The following is a 15,167-nucleotide window of genomic DNA, read 5'->3' as shown; positions in this document are numbered from 1 at the left end:
TTTGTCTTATTTTCATTATTTTATTGATTAGTCTGAACAGAAGAGAATGTGCTTGTTTCAGTTTTTATGGTGGTAATTTTCTTCATAGTAGCTGGTGTGAGGCTGCCTTTTGGATTTCTGACCAAAACAGCTTTGACAACACAAAGATGTTTTCATTACTGCTGAGAAGCACTTGCCCGGTGTCAAGTCCTTTTCTGCCTCGCACCCCACCCCACCACTGAAGGGCTGGGGGTGCACAAGGAGCTGAGCGGGGASAGAGCCAGGACAGCWGACCCCAAATRAGCACAGGGATGCTCCCCACACAGCGTGGAGTCATGGTCTGCGTACAAAGCTGGGGTAGAAGGAAGGGAGGGGCGTTCAAAGCAACGGCTTTTGTCTTCCCAAGTCACCCTTGTGCTTGATGGATCCATGCTTTCCTGGAGATGGTTRAACATCTGCTAGCCTGTGGGAAATGAATTCCTTGCTTTGCTCCTCTTCTTTCCTTGTTAAACTGTCTTTATCTGAGCCCACATGTTATCTCTCTTTCACTCCTCCGATTCTCTTCCCCATCTCGCTGGAATGGATTGAGCGAGCAGCTGGCCAGGGTTTGACCACAACACATTCATAGAGATCAAATAAGTTACTTTTACTGCATCAAATATCTTTTCTATTATATGCAGACAAAGGGTTGGGTTTGTTTTGTTTTTTCCTGTGGCTGCCACAGTCATTAACAAGGGAAATAAAGAAAAGAAAAGGAGATATATGAGGAGTGAAAATTGTCAGTCCTGGAGAAGTCTGCTCGGTATTGCCCGGGCAAGCTTTGACAACATCAAGCTCTCTGAATATATCGAATATCTTCCTTGAAATGATGACACAGAGACCACATCCATGATTGGATCCTTCAGACGCTGTTTCTTCTCCCGTTCTGTATGACTTTGAGCACGTTGGAAAGGTCAAAACTTTTCGTAATCAATTCCATTAGGTCCTCATCTCTTTCGACACCACTGATAAACTCTTCTAAAGTCAGTTCCCCTAAAAGAAAGTCAGATACTCCTTAGGAACTGAGAAACACAGCAATCACTCTCTATCCAACACAAGACCATTTGTGCCCGATTGAATCGCTTGGGAAAGTTGCTCATAGGCAAATGCAGATAGAATATTTGCTAATGTTTTCTTACTTTGCATCAGTCCAATTCTAGAACTCAGACTCACTTTTTTTTTTTCTGTTAAAACAGGTCAAACACAGCTTTCACTGAAGTCTGGGACAATTATAAGTGATCATAAATGTGTGTGAAAGAGCGCTAATGAAGCCTGTATCGGGCTGAATTTAGATGTACTGCTAGTTCTCAATGAGCTAACTGGAATTTATCTTAGAGCTGGTTTTAACAGAGATTAGGGTGTGATTTGCTAAGGATTACTAGGCATAGTCCCTGTGTTGACTTCTAGGATTATTTAGAGCCCTGATCAGATGTAGCCAAAAAAAAAAAATCAGCTAAGTGGTTTGATAGATAAATTATTTGAAGGAACTGAAATGGCCATTTAGAGTGTGATTTTTTTGGCTCAAGTCAAAATCAACTAATAACTTGGAAGTTTCAAGACAACGATAACATCTCTTTTACTGAAGAGTGGGAATATTGTTTAGTGCTCTTCCTCTTTTCTTCCTCTTTTCCCTTTGAGCAAAGGCCAGTTCTAGACATATGTCTGTTCTCATAATACACAGAAACATACACAGTCCTCTGTCTAGGGGTTATTCCTACACAGTGATACTGTTTTACTTTGGGAGTCGAAATAAAGCTTGGTTTAATAAGAAAAGCCAGATTCTTTCCTCTGAGAATGGTTTAAAGTTTCTTGTTAAATTCACAACAATTAATGATTTCTCAGTGAAATAAGAAATGACAAGATGCCAGGCAAAGAGGAAAATAGCTGGATGTGTTAGGGCCGCAGGGTGCAGGGGAGCAGCAATTCAAATTGTGTGCATGTCTGGTGAATGCTTAGCTTGCTGACTTTTGGCTGTTTTCAGGTTTAAGTACTCCCTGTAGGATTTTTTTTTGTGTCTTGGTTTTTGTCCATGGCAGCCTTGGAAACTTCATCTGATTTGAAACAGGAAAATGATCAACATTTGAAAAATGTAAAAACCACTTTCTACCCATGGTCAGTAAAAGTTGCTTTTTGTTTAGTCATGTGTGTCCTTGCTACACTGGTGACAGGCTTATGTAAAGAGGAAAGTCATCATTTGACAGAAATTCTGGCTCTTTGGCTTCAGTGAGAGTACTGAGAGCCTCTCCAGGAGCTGGCATGCAGAGCCCTGAGGAAGTTTCTACTTCCTTTTTCAGTAACAGTGGCCTTATATAATCATTCCAGTAGAGACAAAACAAGCCATCTCYGTACACTTGCCTGCATCACGCTGCTTTGCCACTCAGCCACTCACTTCCTCTGAGCTCTCCTCTTACCCCAGCCACTCCTCTTAGTTCCTTTCTCCTTCCCTCTCTATTGCCTCTTACTGAGGTTTTTGGGTGGGTGGGGTTCATCAGCTAGACATGCTGCACCATTTTCCTGCTTATTCAAGTCAACTGGTATGGATTCCCTCGTCTTGCTCCCAAGCTGTGCTTTCTGAAGTATCAACAGCCATGTGCAGTGTTCAAACCACGCTGTGATCACACTGGCAGTCCCAGGCTCGCTGCTGCCRTGATGGACCACAGATTTCCGTGAAGTAATCAAAGTAAATTGCAAAACCAACAGCAGCTTTGTTTTAAGAATTGTTCTTTACAACCATGGGACYATTTATTGTATATCAATGTAAGGAAGGGCTTTGCAACTAATTTGTCTGTTTGCATTTTTCTTTAGGTAGAAGCTATAGGGAGGTAGCATAGTTGGAGTTAAACTTGGTAGAAATTGGCCCATTCCTCGGGTGGAGCGAGTCCTGTTTCTTTGCAGCAATTTAAAAACTAAGAAACTATGGAAAACAGTTTGAAAGGGAGGCACTAAGAAGACAACCTTGAAGAATTCATGTTCTGACTTTTCTTTGCTAAAATGTATGACACAAAAGTTGTTTTTTTCAGCTGATGGTCTAGCAAAGGTACAATTATTACTTGCAATTAAAGTTTGGTCAAAGCAATGAATAATCATAGAATTTGCATTAGATTTTTACTGTGTTATTTGGACTTCATTCATAGTTTGTCTTCACCTCAAGAGTGGGCCAAGGAGGTGGGGCAAAAAAATCCTCCCCTAGTGCATCCTCCATATGCATCACAAGATCACTGTTTGTACTCTGTTTATATATTGCAAACAACTTTTTTAAAAAGCARACTCAACAGGCCATATATGACCATAAAAATGTCCTTCCCTCTGCCAARCTGCCCAAAATTCCTGTCTGACCCGACTTTGCTCTGTATTGCTTTCCTAATATTCCTAATTTATCAGTGATCACATCAATTGCTGTAAAATATGGTTGCCATTGGAAGGAGGGTCTTCGTGATTAGAAGTATGAGGGGGGACAKTCACACAAAACAAGTTTTCTGTTAGAAACAGCTCTGAAGCAGTGAACTGAAGTTTTAGTTTCCAAATGCAGGTCCAATTGGCTTAATCTTGYTATCCTGAGGGAAAAACAGGAGCATGTGTTTTAGCATGTGTTGACAGTCAGCCTTTGAGGAGCGTCCAGGATGCTCTCCAAACTTTAAAATGTGGTAGAGCATGTGCAGCCATGATTCTTATTTGTTTTTTTAAACAATTTTAATAGATTAAGCTAACACAAATATATTAAACCCCTCCTTCGATCACAGTTTCATTTTGCTGTGCGACCAGAGAACTGGCATTTTGGATGAATAGTGCATGAACAGTGTTTTAGTCCTGAACAGTGTTTTAGTCCTGACTGCGTGTAATTCTTATGCCATCTGATTTACACTTCACTGTAAATCTCAAGTAATAAGGGTAAAGAGGAAGAGATTCAGGCTTTCAGTTAATCTAAACCTGTCTGTTCTTCAGCAGTATGTTCAAATCCCTTCTTGCAGATGGGTCTCTGCCAATGCCAACAAAACCTAGATTCTTACCATCATTGTTCACATCTATCTTCTGGAATATCATGTTTGTGAACTCTTCAGCAGTCATGTTGGTGTAGCCATTAATAGCCTGGATAGCCTGAGGGCAGAAACACAGAAAGTTTTTCTCTCACAATTTTTCCTATCAAGTTATGAGAACAATACACTGGCRGCAGCAGCACTTGAAATGCAACTCTTCAATTCACCAACTTTTTCACAAATCAGTAAATAAATAGTTATTTCAAGTAAATTTTTAGTAATGAGGATTGGAAATTTAATTGACATGATACAGCTTGGAGATTACAGACTAATTTGCATGCCACTGAAGTTCTGAAGAACCATGTGGCACCTCTGCTCTGTAGTGCTTTAGATTCCAATCAGCATTTTATCTGGCCCTAGAGAGTTCTTTGTCTTCAGAGAGTGCCCTATGATCTGTGTAATTTAAATACAGTATTGCTTTTCACAGCTCAAAGCACATGCAGAGAAAGCCTAAGATATTTTTCTATTAAGACATGTTTAACTTAGTACTCACGAATAAACTCAGACTAGCAGTCCCAGAAGTTGGCAAAATTTACTTGTCCTCCAAAGAAGTTAAGAAAAACAGAAGAATCCCCTCTACTTTTTTTACTTTTTTTTTTTTTTTTTTTTTTTTTTTTTTTTTTTTTTTTTTTTTCCTGTGGCAAAAAGACTCAATATTTGGAGTAAAGGTATAGATGAATGTTTGTGCAAAATTTTATCCCACTGACTGGGAAAATATGTGCATATATAGATGTGCATATATCTTATATAATGGGTACGTTATAGAATTTGGTTTTCTGCACTTGAATTATCTTGAGGCAATCTGTATTGTGGAAGATACTTCATTGTTTGTGCCAGCTGTTTCTTTTGGTGGTTTTTTTTTTCCCTAATACTATATATTAAATATATATTAATACATTATATTAAAAAAAGTAAATTAAACCTATCCAGCACTGATCTAGAATTCTTGACCTATATTTTGCTTTACAGATTTTAAAAAAGGAACCCTAATGCACTAAACAAGACAATACAAATGCACCTCCCCATGCCCCAAATTCCTATCTGTTTCAAAAAGCAGCAAGAATTTTACAAAAATGGCTACATACACTTGTTTGTATTACTAATTCATACTTTAGATACTTTTGGTGTTTTATATGTCTGACCCTCCTGTAATCTTCAGTCAAAAGTTGTATCCCTTCCACAGTAACATTTATTGCAGTGCTAAGAGTAAAGCACTGGGTCCTGAAGTATTTGAGTCACCAAGTACCACAGAACCCTCTTAAATAGTAAAATAAAATAAATGGACATTGAAAGGGTRCATGGTTATCTGGAAGAAGTTTTGATGGTTGATAATGATATGCTAGTCCATAATTTGCATAGCTGTAGAGAGGGATTTAATTTAAATAGAATTATGTATTTCTAAATTAATGTCTCAGATATGGCAAGCTTTTTGGACAAGYCCTTTTCCACTGATGCTTATTATAATCTGGGCACTCCTTAATGGCTGTGAGCCTGGTTTTTACTGTTTTTTCCTTCTAGAGCCACCATTTTTAATCTAGCCTAGATCAATGACTTAGGCAGTTTTAACTTAAAGTTCTTCKACTCCAAAAGTAAGTTGAAAAATAAATCTTCTTTACATTGAAAGGATTTTAATTCTTTTTATTGGAAAAAGCCCCAGACAAAACACTGTTGACTCATTGGCTCTGGGTGAGAATAAATGGAGAATATCTGCAAAAGAAGAATGTTGTTAATTTCAAACATGGAGAAATCTGGAAGATTTAGCCTCTTCTACCTTTAGAAAGCTGCTCTTTAGAAGGTGATCAGCTCTATTTGTTTGACCGGTAACTCCAYCTGGCTCCAGTTCCTTTTTAATTTGGGCAGCAGCTCTTTAACAGTAATCTAACAGTAACTAGCTTGGCACCAGCAGTAATGCAGAATCCAGGAAAAGTACCTTCCTTGTTTATTATGACATTATTACTCTATTTAGATTTGATGCTCCCTGCAGCAAAACTTTGATCTGCAGTGAGCTCTGCACATTTAGAGAGCAGTATTGAATCATACATATTTGTAATGAGCTCTAACATACCTTTTGGATGAAAGCAGCTAATGAAGAGCACAATGTTATTTCATCAGAGCGAGTTGAAAAATATGAAAATAACTTTAAGGAAATAGTTGCTTTTCTTTGGTTTTATGGGTTCAAAGTGGACCCATTTTCTGCAAAATTTGGACAATATTTTTATCCAAAAGTCACTCTGCAATTTAATAGTAAAATTATATTTTCATGATTTAGTTGTAAAACAGAGGTAATGGCATTTGTAGTAAACGAATCTAAAAGCCTTTCAAAAACTAAAATATTACAGTATTTTGATGACATCTATATTTTTCTTGCTGCAAGTTCAGTTTGAAAAGCCAGTTTTTCACAATAGACTGGCACATATACTTGTAACCATCTGTTTTATTCATTATGCTACTACAGTTCCACCCTGCCATATACTATTATTTATCACAGTAATATCTCTACTGTTTCTACAGTATTTCATTTTCAGTGAAGTATTTTGTCTGTAGAACTATGGTTTAAAGTAAAATACTACTCAGATATGTTCCATAAGGAAGAAAGTAATGTCACGAGTGTCACTACCACTGTTAATTCTGGTCTTACAACTGTAAAACATTAGATGAAGCACAGACAATCCATTTACAGCACATGATGGAGCACTGTTTCAGGGGCAATGCACTGAATCAAATGCTCTTGCTGTTGGTCATAACTTGCTTACCGTGAATATGCTTAATAGTTCCTTTTTGTCAATGCATCCGTTTCCATCAGCATCGTATAGCTTGAAATACCATTTCAATTTTTGGTCAATTTTCCCTCGTATAACCAAATTTATTGCAGCTATGAACTCCAAGAAGTCTATAAATCCGTCCTAAGAGAGAGAGGGAGAGAAAAAAAGCCACCTATTTAACAACATTGGTTTTCTGTTCTTTCTGGCAATTGCACAGAAACAGGTCATCAAATTCTCTGMAATATACATTGATTTATGAAGCACCTTAACATAGAAATCTCCTGTGGTATTAAAAAAGGGTGAAAGGATGCCCTCAACTGGAATAACCATAGGAAGAGGTGCTAGCAAAGACAGTTTTCTTCTCCCCTRAAATCTGGAGGTAGTGGGGGTGAGGGGCAAATCTATTCTGAGCAATTGTTATTGACAGATTTTAAGAGGAAAGGAAATAGTTTTGTGGCAGACTGCCATGTGGAAAAGAGGAGTCTGGGGTATCTGGTTTGGAGTTGGACTTGTTTACATCTATACTGCAGAACTATGCATGATTTCCAGTGCCACAGAGCTGTTTCAGGTGTTACTCATCTGAGAGATCATGTAAGACGTGTTTTAAAATTGTAACCAATACTCTGGCTTGAACCCCAAGTACTGTGGTTTATCCACATAAACATCAAGTCCGTCTGATGAACATTTTGCATGGGATATAAAGCCTTCATGTCATAAACTGGTCTCTAAATACTGAGGACTGGGGATAATTAAATTAATTTAATTTATTACTTTCTGACTCCTTCACTCAAGCTACTGATAGAAGCCTGTCAAGGACTGGCTTACATAGTCAGGTTCTTCTATTTCTGGAAAAATGTGGTTAGGATGGAAGAAACAGCTGCTCAATTTGGAGCATACTCACTCCAACTGTTTCTCAAGTGCATRCAAAAAGAATTAACAGCTGGTAAATTTAATCTTGTGATCTTTACATTGGTCAGAATCCAATTGCTTGGAAAACCTTGGAAAGACTGTTGTCAGTTTCAGGTGGCTTTTGACTGAAAAGAGAAAGTGGGATGAGTAACAAGTAGGTTTAGCATGCTATTTATTTTTATTGTCATATATCATCACACCTCTTGCCAGTTGATCTTAATAATCAACAGGCATTAATCAGTCCTCAATACTGTATGTCAGGGAAAGAAATCCTRTAAGGATGCGATGAGAATCATTGCCAAAATCAAAATCCTAGAATTTAGTTTGCAAAAGACACTTAAGGTCATCAGGTCCAACAGTTAATCCATCACTGCCAAGTCCATCATTGAACTGTGTCCCCAAATGCCACCCCTTGCATGTCTTTTGAAGACCTCCAGACACTATCAGTATATTTGGGTGACAAGGAACCAAATGTGTAGGCATGCAAAGAATGACAAGAAACAGGAATTTTTAAGAGCTAAACGATACTGAGATTGACAACTCTGCTGTCAACCTTCCATTGACAACAAACCAAAATGCCTAAACCCATCCCCACACACCTGCCTCCCTAGATTCAATCACAATAGATTGTGCAAGTGAATGTGGTCTCTCAAAGGCTGAATATATTTTTTTAAAAAATCGGAATCCATCCTCTTTTTTTTTCTTTTCTCTTTTTGGACTCCTCACAATTGTGCCCTCTAGATCAGACTCCTGGGAGCCCCTTGTAGTGTTTGTTTTGATTTCTGTGCAAGGCTGATCAGCAGAGTGGCACCTGAGAGATAAATCCAGTGTATTCAAACACACTGGGTACAGCAKTCAGAAATGGTGTGTGGATAACTTGTGCAGACTGATCGCTGCTTCACAGACCCTCTGCAGGTTGTTGCTGGTTTTACTCTAATTGCAATCACAAGCAAACACAGCAAATACAATGATACTGTTCAACTACTGCTTAGGATTAAATGAAATCTGACAGTAACTACATGTAGTTTTCAAACAAAATTAGGCCCAGTATTAAAAGCAGATGCRTAACCAAAAATGACATATCACGCACCACAAACTTAATCTTCTATTTGGCACACTGTCTTAAATTTCCATTTTGCAAGTATTATTTCAAGAAGGATCTCATAAAGTATTTTCCTGGAGGAGAAAAYGTATTTTGCTGATTACACTTCCATCATCTGATTTGATGTATCTATTAAGAATGTGGTTCAATGCATTTCACATTGCTGCTTTTTTATTGGATTTGATCCTGCTTATTGAAACTACAGATTAATTTTAGCATTGCTGGATGTCCATGACCAGATTAATTTTCTTCTTTCTTCATTGCATTTCACTTGGGATTTTGGAAAATATTATTTTGTTTGCTTTCTGTCTACATCTTGTTGTTACTGTTGTTAGTCTGACAAAACATCAGAAGTCTGGACAGTGTAATGACCAGCCTAATGTGTTAGGGTATGTAATTCTGACCTGGTGGATTATATGGCCTGTCCCAAACAGGAAGGGACTGAAGGTCAAGGTCATAAAACTCCCATCTCTGAAAAACATCTGGGAGAAATTGTAGTTGTCAGGAAAGCCCTCCCCATTTTTGCAGTCATGCAAAAACTACTGATGCCATGGTAGCCAGCAGCCAGGGAATTGAAATACTGAGCAGGTAGACATGTTTGTTTGGTGTGGATCCAGAAGCATTGTGTAAAAGCATTGATGAGAAATGTACTGATTTCCTTTTTACAGCAAAAACATACATTGTAAAAAGAAAACATTTATGGGATGCAGAAGGCTGTGGCGATCTTGTTGCACATATAGAGAACTTTCTGAGATAAACAGAAATACTGCACTTTTTACAGTAGCATCTCAAAATACTACATTAAACAATGAAAAGCATCATAACAGTAACCTATGAAGATCATCCTGTGGTTCTGTGAGTACAACAAATAAAGCAATAAATATGTTATGATGCTATTAAAAGAGTACTGCTGTGCTGATTTACCCATCTGCTGCTCTATAATCAGCCTCAATACAAGTATCTAGGTAGGTCCTTATGTGTCTCTGGGCTTTGTAAAACACCACTCTGCAGCATGCACAGTAATGTGTCTGTTGCTTGTTAGGAAGTAATTAATTCACAGGCAAAGGCCTGCTGTAAGAATAATAAAATTTTRAAAAAATTCCCAACAACATAATAAGCAGAGCTGATTACCATTGGTGGAAGATATAAATAATTTACTTTTGATGTTTTACCCTGTAATTGTCAAAAGGCATATTTATAAAATTTTTATTAAATGGRATTAATGCTAGTGAAACCTGCTTATTGATCAGCTTAGGATACAGGACAAATTTGGGTGATGGATGCATTTGTTTTGTGGGAAGGTTTTTTTTCCATGTTTGAATGTGCTGGCCCTGACTTCCTTGTCTGCAGCACATTGCCATGGGCATCTGAAGAGATGGTGAAATCCTGCACCCTCCCCTGCCCACATGGACAGAGGCAGATGGGGTCAGTTCACAGGGTACCCATTCTGGGTATGGTGTCAAACAGAGGGACAGAAATCTCCTAAAGCAGTTCTGGGAGTGGGCTGGAGAGATAAAAAAAAAAAAAAAAAAAAAAAAAAAAAAAAAAAAAAAAAAAAAAAAAAAAAAAAAAAAGTTTAAAAACTTCTTTTACATGCTCCCAAATATTTTGGACTTTCTTCTGTACATAGTAGACTTAATAAAATTGTAGAGATATTTTTATTCTTTTGACAGCTTGACTGGATAAACTAGAAGTTTAAGGACACATTAGGGTCACMCATGTGTTTGTGCCCTTTGATGCTGTGCTTTTGTTACTTGTTCTGATTTCACTGAGGAGTGATTTTTTAAGCCACTTGCAACAGATTGATTCACACAACAAAGACTAAAGGAGGCTCCAAAAATGGAAGGACAGCTTGCTGATGGTATGAAATTGGCCCTCAGAGCACTGACTGCCCAGGGCCTAGAGCCCATTTCAATTTTTCATTAGTTACTGGATCTTCTGAGGAAAAAGGAATTTAATTTTGTATTTTTCTGAGAGGTTTTTGCTTTCGACTATCAGTCCATATGCCTTTGCTGGAGTCTGCTCATGATTATTTGGAGAGGATGGAGATGTGTGTCCCCTGGGGCAAAGCTGGGCACTGAGGCACTGCCACATTATACAACAGCCATGAATACCCCAGCCAAGAGCTGTAGGAGGGCATTACCCTCCCAGAATAGCACTGCTAATCTCCACAGATCCTTAAAACACCCTTACGACTTTAAACGACAGAGATTAAAAATAATTGACTTCTCAGCTAYGAATACACAGTTGATCTGAAACAGCGTGGTTATCCAAGGTTGTGCCRGAGTGATCTGAACTTGGAGTTTTGGCTGCCTGACTCCTCCCTGAGAGCGATTTCCTCGCAGTGACGATGCTGCAGGGATAGTTTCCATCTCCCACCACACGCTGTGGCTACACATGTGCAAAGGGACAGTTTCTGTCTCTSCAAAACCCTGTGCTGAGTGAACTCATCATCTTATTTGCATCACTGTGGGGTATACCAAGAGTCTGTGCACAATAAGCAGTGTTTTGTTGCCAAAATTTGCTCCTGAAAAATCTCTGTACTCAATAGGACAGCGGGAGAATAGCTCAGATGGTTTATCAGGATTAATGAGTGTGCAAACATAGATGGCATGGGTATTTCAAACCTAGGGCTTAGATCATGATATTTCAAACCTAGGGCTTAGGTCATTAAGCCACCTTCCTTCCCAACTGCCTGCCTTCCAAAATAGTCCTTAAACCTCTTAAGGCAGAGGGAGGAGGCATGGCTTGAACAGCTCAGAATAACTGAAATTTAAAGCTAATCCTATGTGCTTCTTTCTTTCTCTCTGGGACTGATTTCAATATAGCACTGCTTTCTCTGCTCTCAGAAACCTGCAGGAGGATTTGTTTCACTCCATTTCATCTTGCCCCATTTCATAGACCCATTGAATGATAGAATTATATAGGTTGAAAAAGGCTTCAAAGATCATGGAGTCCAACCATCCTTGGTTTGTTTTTGCTTCTGAGTACTTTCAGCTGTTCCTCAAAGGTTGCATATCCATTATTGAAGAAATACAGAGCTACTTGTAACTCTGTTACTTTGACGCATCCCTAGGATTTAATATTGGAGTTTGAGGCTTGGACAGAGCTCCAGGAACTGACAGGATATGGCCAGACTCACGAGTTTCATGAATAAATAGAGAATAAATAGAGAATAAATAGAGAATACATAGAGAATACATAGAGAATACATAGAGAATACATAGAGAATACATAGAGAATAAATAGAGGATAAATAGAGGATAAATAGAGCTGGCATTTGTCATGGGGCGCAAGAGGCCTCAGGAGGCAAAGATTATTGAATAAGGATGAAGAACAAAGAAGGGAATTAGGAGCTCCAGATCTTTAGGCGGTTTTGTAATCGTTTCATTCCCACTGTTACATAAAGAGATGAGGCTGTAATGACCAGACTGTTAYGCAAGGTTCTGCTTTGCCCATATGAAGAGCACTTGTGAGGTTTGGGGACTTAGAAATTTCCAGCACCTTTGTGCTGGAGGAGTTGGAAATGCAGAGCCAGCTCCATATCCTGGCTCTTAGACCTGTAGGCTACCCTGGGAAAACCTGGTGAAACCCAAAATGTCATCCAAGATGGCAAACAATTTTATTTCTTTGAAATTAACAACTACCCCCTAACTCCCTGCCATCATTCACAATTCCTTTGAGGATCACTGGAAAAGCAGGGAGACAGGGAAGTCACCAATGCATCAGGCTGGGCCCACTGCCCAGGAGGGCTGTACTGAAAGGACCAAACCCTCTGCCCTCTGTCATCATCTCCTGCATGCTGAGATTTTCCTTTCTGCACTCCTCATTTTGAGCCCCTGCCTCTGCTTTTAGCATCTTTCCCAACTTAGAGCAGTAGGCAAGAGAGAAAAAACTAAAAAAGGCAGCCATGACAACACATTTTCCAGCAAATTCCTTGCTGATAATTCTATCAGCAATAATCCTATCTATGGACTTGCTTTTGACAAGTCCAAAAACATAATAGGACAAACCTCCAGGAAAAGTACATTGAAGACAAACATATTTTCTAGTGGCAAAGATGTTCTGCTTGGCAGATTTGGGTGCTTCTATACAATGCTCTTGGAATCTCAAGGGATGTATGAATGACAACTCCTAAAAGTTGCATGCATATRCTATCACTGCCTACTTGTATTATTATATTAGGCTCTTAATGGTTCATTCTTAATTAGTATGCAAATAAATAAAAAAATATAGTTATGGTTTAAAAAAAAACCCTATTTTTTTTATATAAAAGAAGCAGCCGATTCCTGAACTTTTTCATATTAAAATTACTTTCCCCTTTATCTACATCATAATTTAACAAGTAACATAAAAATAATGATGATTAATTGTACTAGGATAATCTCCTTTGTCTATTCACATAATGTGACAAAATTACRGTGTTACCTGATAATGGTATGCCCCAAATGCTTTTTAAGTTCAGTGAAAGCTGCAGAGTGCATGCTAATTTGTTTACATTTAAATGAAATTTTCAAAGGAACCCTAACCTTATCCAGATCATCTATGTATTAAGGCTGTGTGATGCAAGGAAAATTCAACTGGAGTATTACTTTGCAACACTTGTCTACTTGAATATTCTAAAGTTTTGATTTTAAAGAGAAACATTTTTTGAAAATTCAGWTTACCCTTTTTGAAATGCAAAAAGAAAATCCAAAGAAGGCCACTGAATTCTGCAATGCTGTAATAGAAATCTGAGACAGACATTGCTTTAGCTCCCATGTTAAGAATTGGCCTTCCATGCTTGATGGTGCTGTGTCACTACTGGGGAATTACCTCTCATCTAAATGTTTTAGATCATAACTCAAAATTCATAATGTTAAATGCTACAGCCAAGAATTCARCTGTACTTGCTTTAAGCAAGAGATGATTTTAATGATTTTTTGCTGGTCATGACCCAGTATTATAGCATAAGTTTGTACTATCACAGCAGGGTGTCCTGCGCCAAACCACTGGAAAACAAAATTAAGATTATGAAATTGCACCAATAGCTGTGGGAAGTACTTACACTATTACAGAATTCTTCCTTTTGGAACTAATTATAAAATTGAGTGTAAAAACTTTGGGGGGTAATTTAGAAGGAGAAAAAATACATTCTTTAGTATAGCTTGTAAATTAATAGAGTAGTATTTTCAACCAGGTGAAATATTCATAGAACACAAAGATTTTTATCAGRGTGCTGCACCTTTCAAAGGCACTTACACATACTGAAAACAATTAGGTAACTAAACTGCCTTGAACACAGCAAAGAGTAATTTAACCTCCTCATTTACAGTAATTAGGCTAGTTACTTTACATTTGAGGTAATTTTATGCAAYATTACTCCAAATTAAGAGGAAGCAAATTATTTGGCTTTGTTGTTTTTGTTGCTTTTGTTGGATTGTGTCTGAAACTAATGGGAACAGAATTTTTACATGTCACCTTCAAAAAATCACAATATTTCAGGAAGTAAAAACTGTAGATTTTTGTTACTTCCCATAGAAAAATTGTTTCTAAGACATATCTAGAGTTTTATTTTCTTCTAGTCCTTGKTTTAGAAACTGATTAATTTTTTGACATACAGGCTTTTATTGCTGACTACAATGTGATAGCAATGACTGTCATAAAAAGAAAATAAGTTTTCTATGCTTTTCTTGTTGTGGAGACATTTATGAGAGTGACAAAACTGTCAAAATCAAAAAAAGCAAGAGTTAGACTCCTCTGGGAAAAGTGGAAGTGCTATCTACATGTGCTGGGCCAACACAAGAACCATGGAAAAGGAATAATGTAAAATGGTCTGCCTTGACACAAAATCAGTTGATGTGGTTCTTGGGTTCATAATGAAATACAGGGGTTACTACTGCAGCCTTGGCTACTAGGCAACTACTTGTTGCCTTGGCTAAGCTGGCTGGTTAGACTAAGCTAAAGAAAAGTGTTCAAGGAGTCATTTCAGGCTGAAGACATCCCTAGAGTTATGTGTGTTGCTGAACTTTTGTTGGCACAGCTATTCAGACACTTATGATGCAAAAGAGGAAATTAGTTCAGGAAAGTTTGGGAARATATCTGTCCAATTATCCTCCTTACTGTCTGTTAACTACTGCACCCAGTTTTATTGTGCCAGCTTTAGTAACRCATGCAAACACGTAAGGATGCAGCAAATGGGCTATCAGCCCTGTAGGCAGCCTGACAATTCACACCACAGCAACTATTCCCGGTTCTGAGGACATGGCCCAGCGAGATGATCTGGGAAAGGAAACCCAACTGAAGATGATATTTTCCAGCAAAGGAGAGTTAGCAAAGATGCCCTGAGCCATTATAGTTAAT

General features: G+C 38.1%; 1 protein-coding gene across 1 annotated transcript in view; it reads right to left on the bottom strand.

Annotated features, from left to right (window-relative positions):
• Positions 1-880: 880 nt before the first annotated feature.
• GUCA1C (guanylate cyclase activator 1C) overlaps positions 881-15,167 on the bottom strand; it is a 32,596-nt gene continuing 18,309 nt past the window's right edge. The window contains exons 2-4 of the mRNA XM_057371819.1: positions 6,806-6,955; positions 4,026-4,113; positions 881-1,011 (exon numbers count right to left, since the gene is read on the bottom strand). Of these exons, the coding sequence (XP_057227802.1) occupies positions 881-1,011; positions 4,026-4,113; positions 6,806-6,955 (369 nt within the window). The remainder of the gene's footprint in view (positions 1,012-4,025; positions 4,114-6,805; positions 6,956-15,167) is intronic.

This window comes from Malurus melanocephalus, unplaced genomic scaffold (assembly GCF_030028575.1).
Source record: "Malurus melanocephalus ecotype Western Australia unplaced genomic scaffold, MMel_1.1 scaffold_159, whole genome shotgun sequence".
In the NCBI taxonomy this organism is placed as follows: Eukaryota; Metazoa; Chordata; class Aves; order Passeriformes; family Maluridae; genus Malurus; species Malurus melanocephalus.
The sequence above is the reverse complement of the archived record's forward strand: the minus strand, read 5'-3'. Positions and strand labels throughout refer to the sequence as shown.